General features: G+C 39.9%; 3 protein-coding genes and 1 pseudogene across 3 annotated transcripts; 1 reads left to right on the top strand and 3 right to left on the bottom strand.

Moving 5' to 3' along the window:
• The first annotated feature begins 52 nt into the window (after positions 1 to 52).
• Positions 53 to 6,060, top strand: zwilch (zwilch kinetochore protein). The gene is made up of 18 exons (XM_053319738.1): positions 53 to 161; positions 1,094 to 1,136; positions 1,220 to 1,312; positions 1,701 to 1,861; positions 1,966 to 2,156; positions 2,273 to 2,352; positions 2,426 to 2,581; positions 2,686 to 2,757; positions 2,845 to 2,938; positions 3,029 to 3,081; positions 3,174 to 3,276; positions 3,374 to 3,453; positions 3,595 to 3,751; positions 3,883 to 3,911; positions 3,994 to 4,130; positions 4,225 to 4,320; positions 5,251 to 5,366; positions 5,468 to 6,060. Exons 1-18 carry the CDS (start codon positions 112 to 114, stop codon positions 5,554 to 5,556), a joined length of 1,800 nt encoding a protein of 599 aa, XP_053175713.1. The 5' UTR covers positions 53 to 111; the 3' UTR covers positions 5,557 to 6,060.
• A 139-nt stretch (positions 6,061 to 6,199) lies between these two features.
• lctlb (lactase-like b) lies at positions 6,200 to 10,448 on the bottom strand. Its single transcript, XM_053319731.1, has 12 exons — positions 10,272 to 10,448; positions 10,085 to 10,172; positions 9,880 to 9,989; positions 9,637 to 9,765; positions 9,406 to 9,501; positions 9,256 to 9,310; positions 8,992 to 9,153; positions 8,248 to 8,528; positions 7,980 to 8,106; positions 7,660 to 7,859; positions 7,403 to 7,466; positions 6,200 to 6,315 (listed from the first exon to the last, which is right to left on the bottom strand). The coding sequence occupies exons 1-12, from the start codon at positions 10,446 to 10,448 to the stop codon at positions 6,200 to 6,202; spliced, it is 1,605 nt and encodes a 534-aa protein (XP_053175706.1).
• A 1,581-nt stretch (positions 10,449 to 12,029) lies between these two features.
• snapc5 (small nuclear RNA activating complex, polypeptide 5) lies at positions 12,030 to 14,731 on the bottom strand. Its single transcript, XM_053319737.1, has 4 exons — positions 14,607 to 14,731; positions 13,994 to 14,121; positions 13,816 to 13,896; positions 12,030 to 12,702 (listed from the first exon to the last, which is right to left on the bottom strand). Exons 2-4 carry the CDS (start codon positions 14,081 to 14,083, stop codon positions 12,508 to 12,510), a joined length of 366 nt encoding a protein of 121 aa, XP_053175712.1. The 5' UTR covers positions 14,084 to 14,121; positions 14,607 to 14,731; the 3' UTR covers positions 12,030 to 12,507.
• Positions 14,732 to 15,319: 588 nt separating this feature from the next.
• Positions 15,320 to 15,535, bottom strand: LOC128359588 (uncharacterized; annotated as a pseudogene).
• Between the last annotated feature and the right edge of the window lie 10,985 nt (positions 15,536 to 26,520).

Raw genomic sequence — 26,520 nt, forward strand, 5'->3', positions numbered from 1 at the left:
AAAATATCAACAGCAGCTTCCCAAACTTAGCCTTTTCACTTATTGACTCATTTTGGATGTTTTGTCCACATTTTTTTCTCTGTAACAGGACGTCTCTGCTGTAACACTGCGATGGGCTCAAAGGTGATGTCCAGCGCTAAGGATTTTTTAAATATACTTCGGTGAGTTTCCTTTTTCTGAATGCATAACTTAGCTTTTTTGTTCTTTAAAGCTTGTTGTGTTAACGCCACAGAGTCCACAGAAAAAGGGATGTGATGTCTTAAAGTCTGTCCACACCTAGAACTATAGCTATTAGTATAAATATATAGTTTTAAACATCGTGGATGGAGGTGAACGATATCATTGGGATCACTTTCAGAGCGATTTGATGGACGATAGAAACGCTGACAGCCAATCAAAAAATCCTTCCCATAAACCATACTGCACAACAACACCTGCATCCAGTCCGATATTTTCAGTAAAACGTCAAAACCTGCAATGCAAATATCATCTTAATTATGGAAATAACTGCTCTCACACCACAAATTGGAGCAGGATGACACCAGAAGTGATTTCTTTAGATAAGTTTGGCTCTCATTATTATACAAACATGCTGAACATAGCTGTTCTTGATTATAATTTGAAAAAAAAACAAAGTTAGTGAATCTTTTAGACTTCAGATCTGTGCTCATAATGTGTGTCTCTGCCACAGCTCAATAAAAAGCTACTTCAACATCTGCTTCTGTCGGTCGGGTCAGTTTGGTCTGTAAATACTGAAACATCACATCAACTAGTGTCTGAATTATTTCTGAGCAACACACTCAATCAGCATCCGCCTGTGAACCCTTCTTTTTTATTTCCTTGTACAACATACAGCAGTAACAACTCATCAACATCAGTTTTCATTAGCTGCAGACACAGCTGGAACCAGCAGCTGTTTATAGGATGTTATAGTTGATGAGTGTGGATGCTTTATTGTTATGGTTATAGTTATCGCTCTTATTGTGGTTAGCCCTTTAGCCTTTAGCTTGATTCAGTCTTTCATTGCTTGATTCCTCACTAACTACTTATCTGCTAATGTAAGGTTCATTTCTGTTGCTTTGTTTGTTTGTAGATCTCTCCAAGATGAGAAAAGCAAGGACATGTGCACATATGAGGTGACTTCATTTAAACTTTAACATTTTTAATAACGCATTAACTTTTTCTATTACAGTTATGATATGAATGTATTTGGTTTCAGGAGGATATTCAAATATTAAAGATGAACGGAGACAAAATTGCAGTGGTGAATATGTACTGTGGCAACCAGCCAGTCTTCATCTGCGAAAAATATGTGAGTAATGTTAATTCTGTGATTCATTATGAAGATTTTCAGGTTTCTTGAAAGTCTGAAACTGAAGGCTCTAAATCCAATATATTGAACACTTGACAGGTGCTCACTCAGTAACAATCAGTATACTCCACCAGCTCTGACTTTAATTTCAATTTTCCATTACCATAATCAATGCAAGTGACATCTGCTTGGACATGAAATCATCAAGTCAGTGATTATTATTTTATTATTTTATTTTATTCAATTAAAAGACCAAAATACAGATCAGAATTCAAAATACATGCATATGCTGATATCAGTTTTCCCCCATTAAATTATACTGTGTTAATTAATTCTCTCAATACTGCTCATCATTGCTGACCATATTTTTATTTCTAAAATTCATAAGGTTCCAAAAATAAGTGAACCTGCCGATCAGAAAATGACTGAGACTTCAAACTGTGCTGACGATGATGATGTTGCTGATGATGCTGATGATGCTGATGATGCCAATGCTGATTTACTCCAGACAGAATTGGTACCAGAACCACTCACAATCATGAAAGCAAGGTGACCAATGCCAAGAAGTTAAACATTGCTTTCAAATGAATCGGGTGCTAGTGTGAATATGTAGAGAGAATCAAAATTAAGTATATCCTTTTTTAATTTTACAGGCAGTTGCTGTCTTGGTACACATTATCTCAAAATGCTAATGTTTCCGCTATGGATAACATCCCTGCCTTGCATCCTCTGTGGGTGCGATGTGACATGTTGGATCCAGCTGGAACATCCTGGTTTGGGGCTGAAACTGTCTGTGTGGGCAATAAAGTAACTGGTGTCAAATTATACTCCGTCACCTGCAAAGGTATAGCTCTGATACTTTAATCCTCTTTGAATGAAACGTTATCAGTAGTGGTGATATTTTATTGCTTGTGTGATTTGATGTTTCTGGTATTTGTTTTATTCCAATTTAAACATTAGGCTCAACGGTGGACAAAAAATCTCTCATAACCTTAGATGAGCTTAAACAAGAGCACAAGAAAAGGCATCACCCATCCTCGGTAAGTGAATGTACATCCCTCTTTTTTTCACTGGGAAAGAATGTTTACTCGACTAATCTGTCAATGCCTCTAGATGGTGGTTAAAGGCAGTGCCAGGTTCAACTTATTTGGCTCCACCCTTGTTGAAAACACCATGATTGAGTCACAGAGTAGTGTGACAGTGGATTTCAAGTGGAGCCATGTGGAGAGTATCCCTGAGACTCCACCCCTGTCCTCTACAGCTGCACTTGTAAGTCAACAAACAAATAAATATGTACTTTTTGTTTATGTAAAGTGAATTTAAATGTTGAAATGTCTATGGTTTCTATAGTTTTCATCTTTATCCACATGCAGAATATCAAAGTTGCCAGCGGTGACATGAGGAGCCCAATGTTTGAGATGTACAGAGAGCTGGAGTTTCTTCAGGTTTGTCTCCCAAAGTAATTTGAAATTGACAATTATGTTTTAGTGCACAACTAAACAACCAATTGTTTCATATCACTGTTATTTTAGACTCTTGCTGATGGTTTGAGAACTGGTGAGACTGAATGGATGGAACCTTTGGAGAGCACATCAGCTGTAAATCTGACCAAAGGATACCTAGAGGGTATTTTTTGAATTAGTGCGGCTTTCCCACGATTTAACACTAACCAGCAGTTAATATTATCCTTATCCTTATTATCTTTTTTTCTTTCAGAGCTCCAAAACACTGCAAAGACACTACAGGATCAGACTGAAAAAAAAGCTGAGGTATGATATTTTAAAAGCAAGGGCTTTTTCACATCTGCATTCATTTGAGACTACATGTTGTAACTTTCTTGCTTCTCCATCTTTTTTCAAAGTCGACAAAGCTGAAGCCTGAAACAGACACTCCCATTTTCAACTCTTTCTTGGAACGAGGCGATTTGGATTTTGTAGAGCAGTTGTGGGTTCGGATGAGAAAGAGTGAGTCAAATTCACCATTGAGGAAACCAGGATTCATTTGATTAACATAATAATCGGACAGTGAAAATAGTTTTCCTCAATTTGTTTGAAATTACAGGTGTAACATCATATCAAGACATTGGAGACTGTCTGAAGTTAGTCACTGAAGCTCTGAGATACGGTGACATCAAACCCTGGGTGTGTAATGGTGCTGATTCTGGAAACTGATTATCAGAGAAATTACTGGAGGTTGTTGAGTTTAATGTGTGTGTGTGTGTGTGTGTGTGTGTGTGTGTGTGTGTGTATATATTTTTTGTCTACATGTTTCACTTCCACCAGATTCACAGAGACAGCAGCAGCTCCCTCAGCAAGCTCATCCTGCAGTCCTACCACCAGCAGATCGATCATGTGTCTCTTACAGGTGTCACCCCTGTCCACATGCTGCTAGAAATGGGTCTGGACAAGATGAGAAAGGATTACATTAACTATCTCATTGGTAACCCCTCAATTATTGCTCCGATCTCCAATTAACACATGATTGTGTTTGTGTTTTACTGCGTTTGATCCCACTTCAATCATTAGACACAAACGTTGCCTTTTTTTCATACAATCATTGGTTTTCCACAGGTGAAGAATTGACAACTCTAAACCACTTGGTAAGCCCGAGCATATTTTAATGACAGCTATTTAGAAATGACTGTTTTACAAAATATTGAATGTAAGTGTTTAATTCCACAGTGTTATTACCTGAGCACAGAGGTTGATCTGCAGGAGCAAGTAATCCGACTCAGGAAATTGCACCATCTGCTGGAAATAATTGTGACCTGCAGCACCTTCCTGGGTTTGCCATACGACCGTCTGTTCTTCCTCACACAGTAAGTCAAGTCGGTGTGTTCCAGTGATGTAAGGGTGTTCAAATTCAGTTTTTCCTCATGATAACAATTTCATATCTCTTCTCCTTTCCATTAGATCATGTTTGCAGCACTACAAAATGTACCCGTATGATGAGGACCACGAGTTCAAACTGCAAATCAAACCTGCGCTGATCAGCCATTTCTACCAGAAGTAAGTAACACAACCACAAAGTGCTTCATCATATCCAGAGAAATTTTGTAACTGCACATTATTAAGATATTTGTCTTTTTGTTCATGTTTTAACGCAAAATTTGAAGTAAATGTCAAAAAAGGCTGAGACCAGATGTTAACCTGCAGCCATGCCCCATAAAAGCCTTATTCAGTGTCCCCCACAGATTTGTCCTCATTAAACTTTAAACAAGCAGATATTGTCAGTTTCACAACTTTGCAGATGTGATGTTTTCCTTAAGCTTGAGAAAGTTAGCCTTCCTTCAAATGAGGGGCAGTAACTTGAAGTGTTTTCGGGTACTGAGTCACATTACTGTAATTGACTCTATACTGCCAGTATGCGGTTTGAGCAATTTCATTTTTTACATTTATTTATTCACCTATTTACATTATTTTCCTGCTTAATGTTCTACCCCAAACCATCCCATTTAGCCTGCGCCTCTCTACTTATATGTTATCCTCATAGTTAGTAGTGAGTCTGTGTGTAATTGTATGAGTGATGATTTTGTAATTCATAATGTGGAATTTCATACATATGGCCACACTCAGGGCTCATTTTTATTAATTTGTTCTCACTCTTGTTATTATTACTTTAACCATTCTCTCTCCTACTAACTACCACTGTGAAATTTGAATAAAACGTTTTTACTTTTTTATAAAAGTGAGACAGAAGATAGAACTCTTCTGGTGGCTGGTGATTTTGCCATGTCGCTCAAATTAGATTTTAACTGAGAAATCACAGCCACTGTTATACAGGAAAAAATACATATTTGTGTTTGGCAGTCCAACTGTAGAAAAGTAGAGAGGCAGCCATTTCTTCTTGCCTCTGATGTGAAATTTAAAAAACTCTAAATGCCCCCATTTAATCAAATATCAAATACATCCTTGCTTTTCTGTGTATGTATTCTATAGAGAGCAACCAGTTTTGTGGGGGGTTGAGGTGTCCAGTGGCCATGGTCCTCGTGAGGTCAGGACAGCCTTACAGCTCAGTGACAGACCACTGGTTGATCATGTCATCTTTGAAACAGGTGATCTTTATGCAGCACATCACACACAGTATACATCCCATACAGCTACAAATAGTAACTACCCTTGTAATGTACAGATAACTTCTCTGTTTCATTTTCAGATTACTCAAATGAAACAGTGAATGGGGACAGCGAGGATCCAGCCTTCTTTTCTACCACGGTGTGCTGCAGCCTCGTCAACTTTGCATGAATTTACACAGAGCACAACTACTCTACCATATGTATATTTTCATTTTTGATACTATCACTAGATGTTAACTATTTAAAAAACCTAAACAGTATAACAAATCTTACAGGAACCACTATAGGGATTTCTGTTAGTAGGCTTATACTATATGTCTGTCAGATGTTTTGGATGAATAACTTTCAGTCTTTCTGAATTGTTTGTGACCCTCTTTAGTGTTTCTCTGATGACATATGATTGTTCTTGTCTGTTCAAGATAATAGTTGAAAGAGATTTTGGTTAATTAGGCCAAACAACTCCCAATTTTAACCAAGTGAAAACACAAATACAGAGAGCACTGTTTGCAATGGTAATATTTCACAGCAATGTTTTAATAAGAAAATTCAACATGTTGCAGAGCTATTCACACTGTTGGAGTGTCTGCTACTTAATTGATTATTGGCTAAATAATTGGGGGGTGTTTTTACAGCAAACACTGTATGCACATCAAATGAAACTAAGTCACCAATTCTCTTGAAACTCAGTTTAAATTATGTATTTATGTTCACTCATAATTGATTAAAGATTTGATGAACATACAATATGAGTGTGTGTGTGCATGTGTGATGAGGTTTGTGATTGTAAACATGCACAGTGCGCGCACTCCTTCCTAGTTCCGCCTCCGCAGCAAGAACATAAGAAAGATGGCACTGAGTAAAATAGAGAGTGTGCACACAGTGGGAACAACGATCTCAGTTACCATCTCCATGTGGCTGGTCAAAGGGTCTGCAAAGCACACACACATACACACATTAACAACTCACTAGCATTATCTAGAAGTTTTAGTCAGTACTTATAAAGCGGGTGATGATGCTCAAGCACAGCACTCAAAGGGTTAATATATTTCTTTCTTGAATCAAATCATTGTTTATCGGATTCATAGTGAGCATGAGTGATTCCTTACCATGTATAAGTCTTAGAATATTGGCAGCAGTACTCCGCTGTTCCTCTAATAGAAAAAGAGAAATTACTCAGAGTTGATTAACGACACTTTAACCCTTTGAGAGCTGCATGCAGCTACTGGGGAATATTTCAGAAAGCAGCATTTGCAACATAGCCAGAAAATGGCAAAATTAAAATCTTCTGAAACTATTTCATCGTTTGCGGTCAAGAGGAAAATCATATTATTAAAGCTGAGGTTGAAGTTTCACTGGTATTATGAGATCTGGTGAAATTTGTAATCCTGCTTTGTGAAATACCCCATGGGCAGAAGTCCACAGATACGCTTTATGCTTAATGTGTTTTTCTTAAAGCTGCTGTGAAATCAAAATGGCAAAAATGAGATGTAAGCGCACTGGTCAAACTTTCAGTAAGCAAACAAGTAGTTGCGCACTTCATCAAAAAGAGTACAAGCTTGTTTCAGAGGAAGGTCTCGGTGTTAAACTGCAGATGCCAAACTTTGTTAATCAGACAGACATTACATCAATGGAAGACATGTACCCCCAAGTTCTAAACTTCATCATGCACTGGCCAAACCTTTGGCATTTCTGCATGTTCCTTGGATTCTCTTCTAGCTGGAGGGGCAAACAAAGAATATTCTCAGATATTCAGTTACAGTTTTTTGTTAGCCAGGTTTTGTTTTCCACCATTATCAATTAACTAATAATTTGTTCAAGTGTGTTCTGGGGTGCTTAAAGAACCACAACACATTTTCAAATCAAATTTTAATTTTTGATCTCATTTGCTTTTAAAAACTATTGGTAGGTTTTTAGTATTTACCTCAGAATCTTTATTGTTTACCCCAGCTAGGTGTTCACCTGTGATCACTGATGCTGTAAACGAGGGATGTCAGCGATGTCATAGGCGAACTTACCTGCAGCTAGGAGCTGGTTGCTAGAAGAGCAGCTCTCAACAGCCTTCCTCCTCCAGTTTTCAACCTGTGTGGACGTGCAATGCAATCACATATCATCACTGAACTTTTTTGTGGCACAATTAACCAATTAAAGTACATGTCTTGATTTCTGTACAAATGAGAATATCTGTATAAGTTTCTGGATATTTATGAGTAAAAATCATCCATACAGAGAAGGATTAAAAGCAGGAATTTGTAGTGAGCACTCTAATTCTCACCTCTCTCTGATTGGGAAATCCATTGGAGCTGATTATACGTTTGTAGAACTGAACAGAAGCTTTGGGATAGCGAGGCTTGTTTTTGTTCCTGAAGTCCACATAATACAAGCCAAATCTCTCAGAGTAGCCTTCATCCCACTCAAACTTGTCCAGCAGGGACCAGGCAGTGTAGCCCTTCACATTGACTCCATCTTTGATAGCTGAGTGACAGCACAGACAACAGAGAGTGGGCTGACTGCAAAACTTGATTTAGATTTGATATTAACGTGCTCCAAACAAAAGAAATGCACAGGTGTGTGTGCACGTGTGAGATCATTCACCTTTTAGCATCTCATTGATGTAGTCTTTATAATACGTTATCCTCCAGTCATCACACAGCTCTGTGCATAACATCTTCTCAGAGACTCCATTCTCAGTCACATAAATCATTGGGTTTCCATACTGAGTCTACAAGGGAAGCAATCATGTTACAATAAGTTGATTTTATGTAATTTAACAAGGGTTGCAGTGCTAAAATCCTTTCAGGTTTATACAAGGGAATAGGTACAGCATAGATTTTGACAAGCCATTCAGTACACCTTGAGTCACCTTAACAAAATTGAGCAGACGTCTAAATCCCCAAGGCACGGAGTAGAGCCACTCAGACCCGGGGTCAGGCCACCGTGGGTCGACCAGCTCAGCCAGGTCGCGGTCAGTGAAGTAGTTGCTGCTGCTGCTACGGCCTATTGGGTAGGTCTTCTGGGTGATGTAGCGGGTGGTGAAGTGGCCGATGCCAAGGAAGTCACAAGTACCCTTCATGTAGCTCTTCTCTTGGGGGGAAAATGAAGGCAGTCGAGATGTCCCAAGGCCCTGCTGGACACTCTTCCTTCCTGCACACATGGTCATGAGCATTTGTTAATGAATGATATTTTATTGATATATATTTTTCTACCTTCTTTTCTCCTGTGCTTATGATTGAGCTCTTTTAAAGCACTTTACATTTTAATCTTTCATTTGCACTCTATGTCCTTTTAATGATTTTAAAGAAAATGATTGTTTTATGCTGCAATATTATATTTAATGCTCTATTCTAGCATTTTATTTCTCTCTTTCTATTTTTCTGTACTTTGTTTTTATTATTAGTGTGGGGGGTGGGGTGGGGGGGTTAATTGTATGTTTTAATGTTTCTCAAATTGCATGTTTTTCTGTTTTATGTAAAGCACATTGAGTTGCCATTGTGGATGCGCTAAATAAAACTGCCTTGCCTTGCCTTACCTGTATTACCAAACTCTCCATAAAGACACGCAAAACTCTCATTTAAATACTGCTGTCTCCACCCTATGTTTAACTTACCTATGAAGTCTTTCATCACTTGAGGGTAGTCGCCATGAAAGATCGGTGTGGCAAACCAGCCAAGGTAGAACTGAACGTATCTCTCAGCTGCTTCAATGTCTTTCTGGTTGGTAAGATCCACTGGCTCACCCCAATCCCCGGACAGAGAGATGCCAACCATACCTGCAGATGTGCACAGCAGCTCTCAACACTCAAACAGACAGTACTGTTGAGAGATGTGTGTCGAATGAAGTCAAGATGTTACTAGAATATGACCTTGTTTACCTTTTTGTTTTGCCCTCCACTGTGTATCGTAAGTGTGCCAAACTTTAGCATGAGCCTACGAAAAAGATGTTTTGGACATGATTTACATTCCTGTTCAAAGTGGTTATTAATTGCTGGCTGTTTTTTTTGGATACTTTTGCACCCTCCTACCTTAATAATGTGATGGGCAGCTCTGTATGCTCCAGTTCCTCTCAGTTTCAGTCCAGGGGCATGCTCACCTGTCTCGTATCCTTCAACTGCAACTGACTGTGGTTGAATAGAGTATTAGTGCAATGATGATTACTTTCAGTAACAGTAACATGTTTATCTAAGTTCTATGATCAAAAAACTACAAGATGGATGTTCTTGTAAAAAACTGCAAGCCATTTATACTGAACATACCCATGGATTGTTGAAGGTGATCCAATACTTTATTCGGTTGCCAAATCTTTCAAAGCACAGGTTGGCAAATTCGTTGAAATGGTTGACCATACTTATATTCTGCCATCCACCATATTTCTCTTGCAAGACCTTGAAAAGTAAAGATTTAAGCAACTCGGTGAAGAAGAATATCATTGTAGTGTATAAATATTGATATATTAATAATGATAAAGTCAGAAATGTATCAATATTTTGTATAACAACCTGTGGAAGGTCCCAGTGATACAGAGTAACAATGGGAGTGATCTTGTTCTCCAGCAGTTGGTCGATCAGTTCATCATAGTACTGAATTCCTTTTTCATTTATGTGATCAGCTGCGAATGATGTTAAAGTGGAGATAATTCCTCAGCTTCATAAATGAACAAAGTCAATCATACGTATGTGGTTTGAATTAACAACAGATACTCACACTTAATGCCGGTGGGGATGAGTCTAGGCCAGGAGATGGAGAAACGGTAGTGGTTAAGCTTCAGCTCCTTAATCAAAGAAATGTCATCCTGTACAACACACACATATACACATAATGGAGTATTTAGATTTCCTTCTGCAGTTGTGTTGTCTCCATATCTCATGCACACGTCACCTGATCACCCTACCTTGACTTTGTAGTAGCCCTCACAGGAGGAATCCCCAGTTTCATTTTGTTGGATTTTGCCTTTCTTATGACTGAACACATCCCAGATGCTCAGTCCTTTTCCATCTTTGTCCCAGGCTCCTTCTGTTTGATAGGCTGAACTGCCGGCACCCCACGAAAATCCTAAGGAATACAACATTGGCAACAACCATTCAACCTGCTCTTAAGAGGCCAGCCTAAGAGCATAATCCCACTAATACAAAATCATTCAAATATAAAGTATCTATCCCAATGAAGAAAGTTGTGTGCATAGGACTCATACCAGCTGGAAAAGTGCCATAATAGAAGGAGCCGTGGTTGTTCTTTGTCCAGTCGAAGTCCTCAGCCGCAGACAGACACAGCACCAACATAAACACATGGCACACACTGAATGCACAGCGGGGCAGCATGGTATTCCTGAGCCTGCAGCACAGTCACTGTCTGGTTCTGCTCCAGTTCTGCATGCAGACAAACACGATTCAACATCACCACTTGATCACTACAATGTTCTGGAGCAAACATTTTGGTACCTTTACATGCTTAAAAATGTATTTATGGAAAATTGTCATCAAACAGTCTAGAAGCATCACATGTGATGGAAAACAGGGGATCCCACTTTCCTAATGCAGAGCCAAATGCCCCTATTCAAACTCAATAGAGTGTGAGTTCATCTTGCTGAGGCAGGCAGATACCATACAAACTATGATTTCACCTCTGTAAGCAAAGTTAATGTCAGAGAGGTTGATATATTTACAGTGCATAATCACATGACAAATCATGAACTGCTTCACACAAATACATGTTATGTGAATTTGACTACTTCGTAACCTCATCATTTGACCAATCTAAGGAAATCAGTGTGGTTTGTTGCATTGTCAAGGTAAATGTCAAGGTTTTGAGGCTCAGAAAATTAACATAATTATTATTTTTTTTATTGTGAAGAGTTTCCATTCCAGATGTTAAAGAACATCATATTGCATTCCAGTATTACACCCTAAAAAGCCTGCAATCAGTGCGGCACATAGGATTTACTTCATAAACCTACTATATATAAGGCCTTGCACCATGATAATCATAATGCAGATAAAGCACATTCCTAGTCATATTTACCTTTATCTTCTTTAAGATCTGTAAGTTTTGCACATCAGCATCTTTGCTTTTACAGCAATTTCCAAATCCTTAACAATTGCACCATAAAATTGGGTTTAGAGCAGTAAGTGCTCTGCATAAAATGCCCACTTACCTGTGTATTTTATTAAGAGTTCATTTGTAGCAGGTGTGTGCTTAAGCCCAAGTCCCTGGGTGAATGGAAGCTCTGCTGAAACAGTGGACCATGTAGAAAGCTGTATATATCTATTGATGCAATTTCTATTGTACGCGGCCTGTTGTAGCACCACCCTTCTCCAGAGCTGTCCCTGCTGTCAGTGTGAAAGCTGGCCTTATTGTGAGGCTTGCTGTATTGTTTTAGCTGTTTAGAAAAATGCTGAATGGTTTGCTGGTGGAAAGTGTTTGCACTGCATTACCCATTTGACCAGGTCAGGTTAGGACATGAATTTAACATTGGTATTACCTGGATTGAATATTTGAGAAGACCATCAGTATACTGTTATGTAAACATTTGTTACATCTGAAAAACATGTACTTTGTATCTGTCTATTGGTTATCGATGTAAACAATACTTAATGCATATTGCAAAGCAGGTGTAAACTGTACAAAACAAAACAGCCCTATGCACCCTATGCAAAAAATTTTATTTTGTGCTTACAATAATCATTTTGTACATATGCAGACACACAGTCCTCTTATATGGCCCAGCCATATAGTTTAATGCTAACAAACACATCTCAACATCTGAGTTTTGATTCTCAACTGAATTGCTACTCAGCTTATTATTATGTCTGGTAACCTATAAGCACCTACTATAATAACACTGTCTTTTTTCAGTGAGACATTTCTCACAAAATTCGACACATGAATCCTAACATGTTTTGAAATCTGGATGATATGCCTTTAAGAAGGCAAAGGAGAGGATACTGTTAGCACCACACATCATCACACTAACTGTTACTCACTCCATTCAAATAAATTAAACTTCTTAACTTCATAAGTCAAAGTACAAAACAGGTGAACAAATAAACAACTGTCCATCTACACACGGTAGTTCTTCAATGGTGCAAATACTGAAGTCCCACTGGGGAACACTGGGGAAGCTGAAAATCTCAGTAATCGTCTTCATCTTCATCCCCCTCAGGCACAAACTCCAGTTCATTGTCATCATCTTCATCATCCTCTTCATCTTCGTCCTCATCGTCTTCTTCCTCCTCATCCTCCTCCTCCATATCGTAATCTACAGCGGCATTCAGTAGCAGTTTGGTGCGATTGATCTCGCTCTCATCATCAAGGTTAATATGAACCTGAAGATAAACAACATGCATGTGGACTACATTAAAATCAAGTCTTAAAAAGCAGGGACTAAGAATGAAACTCAGAACTTCAAATACAGACGCAAGCTTAATAAAATATTATGCAGCTCATTTCATTGTTAGTCACATTATTTGTTTTAACATTATGCATATTTTTGTGATCATTAACAAGATGAATAACAAAGCTTAAGGCAGTGTCTACAAGTAAAGTCTAGTTGAAGCCACTTATCTTTCACTTACAATGATCTTTTTAGACAACTGTAGTTATTTAATCTGACTATATTTTTCATTATAATGTTAATTAGGGTTATTAAATGCTTATTGTTATTATCATTGTTAATATTATAATAACTATCATCATTACATTATGACGTGTTTCAGCTAGTTATCGTGATGTTATGTCTAAGTTTGGGTTCAACACATGTAGTGTATTAGTGGCAAAAGCTGCGTTATTTCTAATTCAGATTCAAACTATTGCCACAGTTCTCTAGATATGACAAAATAGAAACTCTAGATATGACAAAATAGAAACATTAGTCACATGCTTGAAATTAGCAAAAGATGTCCAGTGTGGCAAACAAAGTATAAACTGCATTTGCAATTTAATTTGCAGAAATGGAAGAAGTGAGCAAATGCATGGTTTGCCAGCTTCACACTTTTGATTTTAACGTTTAACTGATAACCAAACACAAGTTGAAATAGCACCTTCCAGCATGACAGACAGTAATCAGATACCTGCTTAGGGTGTTTACATGTCATTGTACAATGTACATGCTTTTGATACTCAGGTTGCATATTCTGGTTTTTCAACCTATACAAGAGCTTGCAGGTTTCTGAGGCCGTGATATGATGTTTACATAAGCAAACATATAACCAGCATACTCCAAAAACCATATCATGATGGTGATACAAATATCTATGTAAAACATTAAATGAACTTCAAATTTTAACATTCACAGTATGCTTATTTTAACTCTCTTGTGGGAAAGGGGGGAATTTCAAATTTTTAGTATTTAAAACTGAACCAACACACACAAGAAACAGCTATTACTGAGACTATCTTCATATGCCACACTATAATCATCAATTTGTGCATTGATGTACCTCAGTTTCTGGGGATTGGTGTTGAGCGGCTCCTTCATCTGTTTGAGCATTAATGATTGATTTCAACGCCCCCTCTTCAAACTGAAACACAGAGTGAGCACAGGATATACAGTATAAACCACTGGGACCACAAATAGTCAAGCCCCATCATATTGTGTCTCTAAAGCCTCACACTCACCTTCAGCCTGTTCAGCTGGTCTTGTAGCATGACTTTGATTTTGAGGAGAGTCTCCTCTTCCTTCTTCAACTCCTGCAGACGGCTGTGCATCTTCACTGGTGCCACAGCAGTCAGACCATTCCTCAACACTGAAATCGACAAAATATACAATCCCATGTAAAATGCTGATGCCCACTTAGATTCTGTATCCCTTAATATACATGTCAACTACAAAAGGGGGCAGGGATGAAAACGTTTTCAATTTATTTTTGCTTTATCACTTGTGCTGAGCAGAAACTATCTTCACTGAACGAACTGTGAGGTCTTGCATGTATGCTAGTCCAAAATGTGTGAAATAAGGAAGAGAATTTATTGCTATTTCATCCTGAACCATTTGTTTAGACTTAATTTAACAACATAATTCATCTCCGTTTCAAGGTAACGCTATCAGCCTCCGTAGCCACAAAATGGTTATTGTACGATAGTACGATATAACAGTGCATCTATCACAAATATGCAAAACCTACATAAATTGTGCTATTGCTGCTAAGTTAGCTGCTACGGAAAACAGTCTGGCTGAATAGCGGCAAGCTAACCCAAAACAATAGTTTGTTTATGCACATGCAACTATTACCTGTTTAAAATTACGTCTACAGCTGCATATCAACAGCGAAATTGGTGATACACAAGATAACGTGCCTCCGACAGCTTTTGTTTTGAACACTGATTGCTTAGCGTTAGCTGTTGTGCATTGCTAGCGGCTAATGTTTACTTCCTGTGAGGTCACATCCGGACGCGAACTTTACAAATCCTACGATGGCCACGCCCTACGTGCCTGTGATTGGCTTAGCCTGACATAGCTGCTCTAATACTAACCAATCGGAATTCTTATTCCAAACGACTACTAGCCAATCACAGGCTACTTTAAAAACTGGAGCTTATGGTGCAGCAGGATCAACTCAGTGCAAACAAGTGAAAATAGATGTCAGCTGCTTTTAGAGGAAATAAACTATTAACAGGATTGGGAAGGTTACTTTAGAACTGTTATAGGTTACAGATTACTAGTTACCCTATTTAAAATGTAATAAGTAATTTAACTATTTCAATCACTTCATCAAAGTAATGTAACATATTACATTTGATCACTTTATGATTACTTTTCTAATTTTCTAATGAATGTTTTGAGCTGTTAGGGTAAACGTACCTATTACCACCAAAATCTAAGTTCAGGTTTTTTCATGGATACTGACATGATTTATAAGGGAGATCATTTCTTGTAAAGCAAGATTTATCTCTCATATGGAAATGTTTTCACTATTTTTTCCTTTTTTTGTTTGCTTGTTTCGTTTTTGGTGCACTGTTCCTGGAGGTACTGCAATACCAGGTTGATGCATGGAGTGGACGGAACAAGCCCCTATTCCATCTCTCTGTTCCAAAAATCAATTTAATATATATGTTCCCCATCCCCATTGAATATATGATCCCCGGACAGGGGACGTATCAGCTATTATACTGATAAGAACAGACGCTACACTTGATCCTTGCCAAAAGGCAGACAACTGTTTTCACTAGTTCATGTAGATCTTGGAATATAACATAAAGATACTTTATGAAAAACATCAAAAGTTTTAAGACCACGTCATGATTTATTTGCAAAACATTAAAAAATATTGTTTTCAAAGAATGAAAAACAGCAATATGTATTCAATAACATGTTAGATATTAAAAGATTAGAAGAAAATCCTTCTCCTGAGCAAAATCTTAAAGGTCTGACTTCAGATGTAATCCCCTTTGTAATAATTAACTATAATTCAATTACACGTTTTCTCTCAGTAACTGTAACGGATTAAAGTTACATTATTTTATAATTAACTCACTTAACCCCCGTTACATGTCACTAGTTACTCCCTAAAACTGACCACAAATCACATTTTGATCCCTTCAAACTCAAAACTACAACCTGAAGGCAGCATCACTGTTGGCCTGACTCTTCACTTTGGCGACATCTTGTGGTCAGAGACAACTTCTGCTTCGGGGAGAGACTTATGTGACCCAATTGTGAGTTTTGGACGGTGAGAAAACCTACCAGTCCTTTAAATGTGTCCTTTATCCTCATAAAAAAGCACAATTGTTAACGCTAACAATGGCAGAAGTGGACATAAACATTTAAAAAAAATAAATGCTCAGTTACGTATTGAAGCATATATTTCTTTCTACCCGGTTATCAATGCCCGCTCTTGTCTGCAAAAGAAAGGTTTGATGTGGCAGGTGTCAACTTTACGGCACTAGGAAGCCTAATTTGTAACAAATGTAGTTCATGGTGTTAGCCTCCCTCATAAAACACAAGGGTCACACTATTGGAAGCCAAATAGGCCCTAAAAACGAGGCCTGCTTTGCTAACGTTACTTCAGAGCTAATATGCAAGGTGTAAATTTGCCTTTCATGCTGGCGAGACTCAAAATGGTGGTTTTATTTTAACGATTAGGACGACTAAAATAAATAGCTGTAATTGTGGGATCATTTTCTGGGTACAGAACACGCTTGACCAGTCTATCAGTGATGGAGCAGCCCTCTGTGTTTATCCAAGTATCTGACCTGTCCCATAAGCAAATATTCAGCAGTCTGGCACATTACCTATTAAGCATGCAAGTCCACCCCTATATCCCCCAACAACCCCCCCCCCCCCCCCCCCCCCCCCCATTACACTGTAGGAAAACAAGTAACGTAGATAAAGAATTCAGTGAAAAGTTAAATAAATCACAGATGGAACTCATTGATGTGAACAAGATCTGAAACGGCTCTTAATCAGTCTTCAAAAAATGTTAGAAGAGCCCATTAGGTTCTTTATAGGATTCCTTGACTAAGTCCATCCAGATGTGTGCATTGATAATCACAGCACGCAGGCACGACTGGAGGCTAACAATGGAGCCCAGCCAAACGGAGAGACATACCTGTCTCTGTTCACACACATGAAAACAGGACTGCTGTAAGACGTACGTTCCTCAAATTTCCTAAACCAGATGCTGTCTATTGCTGCGTTAGACAATATGCATATAATACGGGGTGAAACATAATGTCTTATCACAAGCATTCACAATGTGATAATCTAAAACTACAGATTTTTAACTATCTGCCAATATATTGTTCATAACTGCTTCACAGTATACTCATATACTATTTAATATTTTAGCAGAATGTATGATAACTCACTTTTTGTATGAATGTCATTAATGATCATCCTGTCTGTATATGTCACCATACATTACAGTATTATGTAGACATGTTTTTAGCTCATCTGTGAATTGCAACTGGTGTCTTGATTTTTGTGCCCATCATTTCATCTTGTGAAAAATATGTGTGTGCTTCAGGTGAGATGCAGCAGCTGGCTGGTGCAACACAGAGCTATCATCCTGGACCCAGATAACACACAGCAGCACAGGTTATGGGAGCTGACAAGTGGGTGTCCAGTGTCGGTGATACAGGTTTGATGTCAAGAGTACCTGTAAGTACATCTCTGCACCGTGCTTTTGTGATCTATGCTGCAACCATTCGTGTGCCAAAATATACATTTTATATTCAATTTATTCAGTTATTCTTTACAAAATGATTGCAGTGTGCTCTGCATTTCTATGTTCTAAAAAGTAATGAAAACATCTTGTCTAGTTTGTATCAATAACATGTATTTTTGGCACAGCATTGTAAAACATGCTGTACATGAATTGGTTCAGGCTCCTCCGCTGACTACTTTCTCAACAACATATTGTGCACCGTGTTTAGAGTTAAATCAAGGAATTTTCCCATGCTTTAAAATAAATGCTAATATTAAGCATCACAGTACCCACCATGTTCTTTGCACTGAAAAAAGTCAACCAGTGATGTTTCCCATGTCTCTCTCTTTCCTATTTTGCTTCTACTGAGGGAAACTCGCAAGGGAAACAGTCAAGATTGGAATCCGTTACATTTTTGTTGGTCAACTAATGGATTAATTGAGTGTTCATTACAGTACTGTACATTTGCCGTGCCATGGTATGTGACCATGTACAAGAACATTATTGTTTTGAGAGCTAAGCGCAGAAAAGCCTTGGGAGGCTGAAACTGGAGCTGTGTGTCAGTGTAGCAGAGACCTTAAGGATTTGGGGGTCAGACGAAAAGGTGCTCTGAGGCCTGCACCCCACTATCGCAGCTGCCAGCCTCCCAGCACAGACATTAGAGGCCCCACTGTGAGAGGGGTTTTACTTGGAGCTGATTTCAGCAGCTTGGAGGTGGTTAATACTGCACAGTTATCACTTTGCTCCTTTAGAGCCACAGTTGCTTTCTTCTTGTCATCACGCAGACTCTGTTGCTGCTACATTGCAATTTTTCCCCAATCAAAGTGCTCCTTGGCAGGGATTGAACCCAGAGCTGAGGCCTGGTGGCAGCTGAGACCGGGGCTCAGTCATGCTGCGTGCCGCTGCGAGTGGCGGTCTGCTATGCTTGTGCAACGTTTGAAGGTGCTCCCACCGTCTGTGGAATGCAGCGCTGGGCGTGTTGGAAGAGGGGCCTCTCAAAAGGGAGAGGAGGAAAGGGGGCGGAGAGCACAGAGAGAAAGAGAGGGAGGAGGAGGGAGGTGACCTTTGAACACTGCCGTCAGGAAGTTATGACTCAATTTTCAATCGGGGCAGTAAAATGTAGAGCAAGAGCATGGAAATAGTGCATGGATAAAAGATGGAGAGGGAAAGATAACTTGTAAGGTGAGGCATAGAGAGATAAGATTGCAAGAGAGCAGTGAAGGGCTTGTGAAGTGGATGGGGTGAATCACTGGGAAATAATGGCTTTTCAATCAGAGTTGAGAAAAACCAGATCATGGCCAGCGTTGCACGTCATTTGTTTCAGTTTCACAAATAAGTCACCAAGTCAGACAGAGTTTTGCTGTGAGAGCTGCTTTTGTTTCACAATCAAAATCTTTCAACTGATGTTTAACATGGTTGTGGTGTACCATAGGTCAGGCCATCTATAGAAGGTGAAGGGAAAGGTGGGGGTTGGCAGCTCCAGGATGTTCCCTCTTAAGCGTTACAGTGATGTAGACAGGAGCCTCGGGCGCCTATGAAAGGAAAGGGCTCATGTGGAGATGCTGGAGCCTTTGTTTCCAAGGAACTACCTCAACCTTTACATTTCCTGCTCTGAACTCCCACACACACATATTCATGCAAAATGGCACGCACACACACTGCGACAAATGTATTAGAGTGCATTCATTGTAATCAGCACAATCCTCTGCACGTACACAGAGCCAGAAAGATATGGATACATACTTAGGTGGTGATAAGTGGATGTGAAAGTGTACTGTTAAAGGTCTACGTGTCTACAAATACACATTATGTGTATGTGTATGTATGCATATAGACACCCGTACAATGCAGTACACAATGCAAGAAGGATAAAAAGAGTTAATATCTCATGTTACGTAATCATTCCATTGAATAGAAATCCACAACATGTAAGTGAAGATGCAGGATAATGGCCTGCATTACTTTAGTTCTTCAGAGACTGCTCATTGAAACATTTCACACTAAATCAGTCAGCTGCTTAATCCCAGTGGGCGCGCTGTCACTGGATCACAGGGAATGATTGATAATAGTATTAATCATCAGATTAACCACAGCACTGTGGTATGATCCACAGTGTGGTTTTAGTCTTTCAACACTTGGACGTGTGTGTGTGTGTAAGTGTATAGCTAGGTGCCCACGGCAGCTATGATGCTGTCCTCATTCGTCAAGCGAGTGCGGTGCAAGCCAAGCATTACTCGCATGTCCAACTGGAAAACCTGATCATTGTTGCCATCAACATTTTATTATCTGAAACGCTTAGGTTCCAAGAGACACTCTTGGTTCAGCGTACTATCCATGACAAGTTTAGGAAAACATATTTATCCCACGTTCACATTTGATTTTCAGTCTGCTTATGTGGCTTGTGTTTGGCTTTTGTAGTCGAGCTGATCTGTCCAGAGGTATTAGTCTGTTTAGTCAAATTGGAAAGGATGCAGAGAATGTTGTGATCCCATGGAAATGAAAAGACAGAGCGACACAGGCTTGTGGAGGTCTGTTTTTTAAGAAATACGATGGCCGCCTGGAAAACTGAAAAGGGGGCGAAAAGCCCTGGCTGGTCCTGGATATAAGGCAATCCAATGTAACCACAGTAAAAAGCTGTTGATTTAGGTCGGGCTAAATGGAGTGAGCTTCTTTATGTCGTAGCCCGGGGAATGCCTCAGATCACGGCATGAGGTTTGGGCCCTAATATGATGTGGTTTGGTCAGGGATGGCGGGAGGGAGTTTGGGGCCGGGGCTGAGATGAATTCCTCTGTCACAGCTGAAATTTGTAAACTAATTGACCACCCATACACAGCAATCCTGCTCAACTGGCCTTTCTCTTGAGCGCAACAAACAGACCCAGAGCTCAAGAACACCTCCACCAGACCAGGCCCCACCAACTGTAGAGTGATTAATTACATGTTCCCTTTTCCTCTCTTTCATTCTTTCTTTCTTTCTTTCTTTCTTGCTCACTCTCTTGCTCTCCTGTGTATGCTGTTTTGGTCTGTGTAGTTCACCTCCCTCGGTACCCTAAGTTAAACATCCTCGTAATGTCACATGAGCCAGAAGGAAATCCACAGTGTTTTCCTTTTCTGCTGTTGTCTTTACATAATGATTCATTATTAGTAAGCCTGCAGGCTCATTTTTCTCCTCTGGTGAGTCTTTTCAATCTCAAATATCCAATTGCCTGGCTACAAAATGTGATGAAAGATTTTTTTGGAATAAGGTAAAAATAAACAAATCCCTTTGACCCAATTCAGCACTCCCTAAAAGAGTAAAAAATGACAGGGTTGTAAAATAATGCGCACTTCATCACTGGGCAAAGGGAAGTCTAAGGCTCTGATGCCAAGGACAAAGGTTAAATGACAACACAAGGTCAGACTACTCCCACAGGGCTGGCTGTGTGACCATGACACAGCTTTAGCAAGATAGCACAGTGTAAGCAATATTTGTTTTGTATGAGACCATATGTCATATTTTAACCACTTAACATACGCCCCTATTTTTTATGCTGTTAGCCTAAACGACATGCTCAAGTTGTGAGCATCACAGATCCCACATAGTTTGAGACTCAGAGATGTGTCTGGTATCATTGGAAAGGAAACACTCTCAGGATTCTTGTAAAAGTGTCTTGTGACAGTAACTGTGACTTACTGACAAAGAGTGGCAGAGGTTACAATGATGGGGTTGTTTACTCGCCCATAGGTTTGCCTTTACAATGACATGTGTACAGACATTCAGGGACCTCTCAGCAGGATATAGACACAATGAGGCCACAGCCACAGGTCTTGGCTTCATGCAGTCCAAATTTGGAGTCAAAAGACCAAAAGATGAATTTTTCACAATTATTTTTCAACAGGTATGTCCATGCGTTTTCCTCAGGTCCTTTTTGGAGACTCCAAATGGACACTTGGTTACCATGGTTACCAAAGATGTATAACCACAATCAAACACATCCCCTTTGCCTACAATCAAAATCTTGGTCTCTAATGAAAGCTGACACCATATTATTATTATTATTAATATTATTACATATTTTTTTTGTTTGGCCATATCTATCTATCTATCTATCTATCTGTTTATTTTGCTATAAGTCATATGTCAAGTCGAAGAAGAACCAACCGTGTACCAAAATGCCGAGTGCGTAATGATATATGGTTCAACTCTTTTACGCACAGGGCGCACGCCGGTTACGCTTGGAGTTTGTTTATGGACAGCCAAACCTAATAGCTTAGTGTCATCAGAGACATTATAATAAGAGAACCCTTAGAAGGACTTTGGTGTCATACACCGTTGGAAACCTCAGACTATTGGCTAAAAGGTTATCAACTTCATTTCACCGAATATTTCCATAGGCTAGAACAGCAGTCAATCAAAGCCATGTCGTCATTGTCGTCGGTCACATGTCCTCATTGGCTTTGGAGACATGTACTGCCTAATCCTAAACACCGATTGGCTTGTGTGTGGTGTCGTCAGAAGCAGGAGAGGCTCACGGTCGTAAACATCTAGTCACGTGTACTCTGAGATGGACGCGCAGGTCAGGAAATGACGTAAACGGACCGTATATGGTTTGTTATTTGTGTTATTACGTTACGTGTTGGACTAAATACATGGGCATATTGAGGAAAGTATTCCGGTTTTATGGAAACGGATTTCATATTTCACAAGAATGGATACTTGGCGATCTGTACAGAAAGTCCTGAGTCATAAGATGATCGTTGTGGATAAAGGGAAGACTTTGAAGGTATGTAGGCATTATAGCTTTTCTTACTTAGCTCAGGGGCTAGCCGAGCTAATCGCTAATACTATTACGGCTGTGAGCAACCATATAAGTCGTGAGTGGTCTTGAATGAATCAGGACAATCTAAGCTTTCCAACGATGTACGGCATGAATATATATGTTTACGGGTTGGTGTTTAAAACATTCAGAATAACGTGTGGCTACCTCCTAACATCCGTCCCGTCCCGTAGACGGAACCGCGTATGTTAAGTGGTTAAACATAATGCAAGTCATGCATTTGGCTGGCAAGAATGTGTTCCTTTGGGTATAATTTTCTCGCTGGCGTCCCAGTCATAGTTGGTGAGGAACTGAGGGGCTGTAATCATTTCATCTAAAGCAAATATTGGCTTCAGAGGTTCTGGCATACAGTCCTCTTGAAAAAAAACCATACAGGACAGGTACTACATGCCTGCATTTCCTCCTGATTATCTCACTCTAATCAAACCTCCTGCCCCTGTTTCTACCACCATCTACCAAAGACACAGTGACCTATCACACTACCTGTGGCTGTCATGATGTTTTAGGGTGTAGTAGTCCAATATTTTAGGGAATACACTTATTCGCTCTCTTCAAGAGAATTAGACGAATTAGATGAGAAGGTCAATATCACTATCATATCTGTGTTAAATACAAAGCTACTGTCAGGAGACAGTTAGTTTAGCTTAGCATAAAGCTAAAGAAAAATGGGAGCGTGTCTATGTTGCCACAGCCCTATGTTCCCTCGGTTTACTAATAGAATAAATAATTCCACCTGCTTTCAAGCATTTTCATAGATGTCAAAACAGGTCATGGGGGGGGGGGGGGGACATAGGGCCTAATTTGGATGGGAGGAATATTTCTTAGAAATGGAGGAACATAGGGCTGTGGGAACATACAGCCATTTCATTCAAATGATAGTCTTATGTCTCTTTTGGGAAGTCCACGTGCATGTAATGAGGTGATGTCAGCAGTCAGCTGTGAGGATGGCAGCCTATGCTAATGGAGCTACAAAGCTGAGCAGTCCCATTGGTTGGAGGAATGTGTGAACACAGTGACAAAACCATTTATTTACAGGCACTTCCACAGTGAGGTCTAGCACCCGCAGCCCAAGTGCAACCCCGGGGAAGACACAGCTGCGTGTGAACGTTGTAGTGCCTGCCCCGCTCCCTTTGATCGTCCGACATGAGAGCAGCCCTGATCTCCAGGAACACCACCCATCTTGTCTGATATTCTGAGTGCACAAACTGAGACATTCCAGACGTGCAAACTGCCCGTGACAAATGATCACCCTTTGGGTTTTCAACTTTCAAATGCCGTGGGCTTCTTGGCACGATGAGGTGGGTCTAGGGCTGAGAGTTTTCCCTTCTCTCCAGCTTCAGTAACTAGAGCGGCACCACAGAATATGGACAAGTCCTGGTATTAGAGAGGGCCTCCAGGGCGGGGCTATGATTTAATATTAACCTTTTTTCCAAACCTGGACAGCCTGCATTCAGAACACTGACAGGACTGTGGGGACTCTGTCATTCAGTAAACTATTGACTAGATTAAATCAGCTTGGAATAATGCAGATCACAGGCACAGCACAAAACAAAGATGGTTTCGTTTTTAGTTTCAAGCCATAACCCTTCGAGGAGGGAAAAGTGAAAATAACATGTATAACTGCCAGATTAGTCACTGCATATTAGTGGGTGATGTTGGTTTTGATTGCCTTCCAACTCTGCTCCAGTTTCTTAAGTGTGTCTTTTTTAATTCACAACTGGAGTCTCGAGGTGTGCTGCATATTTTAAAAGGCGTTATAGAAGCCCATTGATTTCTCCATTTCATTAAACAGGTCTCGCGCTGTGCCATAACTGATGTCATTCTACTGTTTCCTGTCATTTTCCAGCTTGGGCGCTGTTCCACATGCCCTTCACCAAAGTCCGTCCAGTCAAACCCCTGACATGATTGATTCTTTTACACTTCATTTGTAGCGTTCATCAAAATTCCATTGAATCGTGAAACTTTGGCTGACTACTGTCCAAAGTAATCTAACCGCAGCAAAAGAAATGCTAAGTCCTCCTGGGACATAGATTTCCCCAATGAGCTGATGACATCTGGCAACACAAAAGAGAAAAAAAATGCTGCATCGAAAATGTTCTGCCCCCTCACAATCCCAAATTCAGAGTTTTTCTTGTAAAACTTGCCTCAGGCAGTTGTATCACTCATAAATTTTATGAGGTTCTTCTTGTGCCAGCGGGACTCACATTGGCACCAATAGTGTTTGGAAGAAGAATATAAGCCTGGGAACACTTGTGCCAGGAAGCTGGTGCATTTGTCTCTCCACAGATTTGGATTAGGTTGCTGGATTGAAGCTGAAGTCATGTGTTTGTGTGAAGTCACCCCCTCCCTGCTTCTACTTTTGATACACTCTGATGCAAATGAAGATTACTGCCAAAAAAAGAGGGCAGCAGATTTAACAAGAATGCTTACAAGATCTTAACTACTCCTGTGCTTGTATGTGTGGGAACTTGCACATGTCCACCTGTTTGAAGTGCTGTTAGTAGGCAGATTGTAATCGCAAATGTCATGTATGACCAGCTGTGGCATGTCTGAGACGTTTCCTGAATTAGAAAAAACCCAGCAGACATACCCTTGAGGGAAAAATCAGATATTAATTAGTTGATCTCTGATTGAGTTGTCAATGTCTTCTTTTTTTTTGCAAGATCAGCAGCAGCAGCTACTGTGACAAATGGAATGATGATTGCGTATAAAAAGTGTTCATCCAAAACTGGAAGGCAGAAATGATGAATGTGTTTGTGTCTGCGTGTACAGTTTGTTCTGCTCTGTGGTATTTACTTGACAATACCTGACAAAGATCTCCATTACATTGAAACATAGCTCTGTTAAATTAAAATGACCAGGAGCTGTCAGCACAGTGTGTTAAACTTTTGTCTGAGGGCTGTAACTAACAATTATTTTCATTATCGGTTACTCCAATAATTATTTTCTTAAATAATAATTTATGTTGTGTCATTTTAGAAAATAGCAAAAACAACATCCATCACAGTTTTCCGAAGCCCAAGCAGACATTTACAAATGTCCTGTTGTGATTTATCATAACAGACTGAAAAAAACTGTAGTCATTTAAATTTGAGAGGCTAAAACTTTTTTGGCATTTTTGCTTAAAAAAATACTTGAAGATGAATCAAATATCAAGTTGCTCATTATTTTCTGTTTGTCAGCTAATTGACTAATCGTTTCAGCTCTAATGTAAAACACACTCTTGGGGGGACAGTGATTAATCAGTGGTTTTGGAGCTTTCAGTGTCACTGACACACTACTATTTAGAGCACACTGTTGACTACACAAATAAAAGATGATGCATTATGGCTGGTTTAATTGACAATATATTGTATTTAAGTGGACAGTAAGAGGAAACACAGTATTCACCTTTTTTCCCATAGCTGGACTATGTGAAGTGATCTTCCACGACTGTGGGTTACATTGTGGGACCAGGGAGGAAGTGTTGTGGAGGGGCTGTGGGGGCGTTACTAGGCAACAGGGTGGGCAACTTGGCGTAATGAGCGCGGGGCTCAGGAGCTGTCTGCTCAGTGTTCCAGGTCCTGACAAGAACAGACAGGCTGGCCTGGGACGGCCTGCATGGAGCTGCCACCACGGCCACCTGCTCACAGCAATCATCACCAGCGCTGCAGCCAGCCACCGATACAGCATACAGACCCAATTAAGAGCTCTGCATGTCCCCCTCCAGCCAGCCATCACTAACACTCCTGCAAGTCTGACAAGGCTGCCTTTTTTCCCCTTAGCAAATCTCTAATTAACAGCGTTGGTAGTGGTGAGGCCGGACTGTACAGAGTTGCTGAAAGGGGCTGGGACTCTGCTCGGGTAATCAGCTTAAATACAGGTTTATTTCCTGCCCCCTGTGCCTTGCTACTTCCAGCAGAGATTGCATTCTTTTATCTGTTTATCTCCAATTTCCTCTGACTTGTAACGTGTCTCGCAGACACACTGTCACCTCCACTTACGGCCAGACTGGCTGATCCTGCGATCAGATGGTTTCAGAGCAATGATCAGAGTTGGTTTTGGCAGGGCATAGCTCTCAACAACATCTCTGTCTGTTCCATTACTGCCTTACCACCTCCTCTCCCTCCACTCCCACCTCACTGAATCATAACTACAGAAATATTTAATGTATAAGAGGAACTGAATATTTAAAGAATCAGACG

The sequence above is a fragment of the Scomber japonicus genome, chromosome 5, assembly GCF_027409825.1.
Source record: "Scomber japonicus isolate fScoJap1 chromosome 5, fScoJap1.pri, whole genome shotgun sequence".
NCBI lineage: Eukaryota > Metazoa > Chordata > Actinopteri > Scombriformes > Scombridae > Scomber > Scomber japonicus.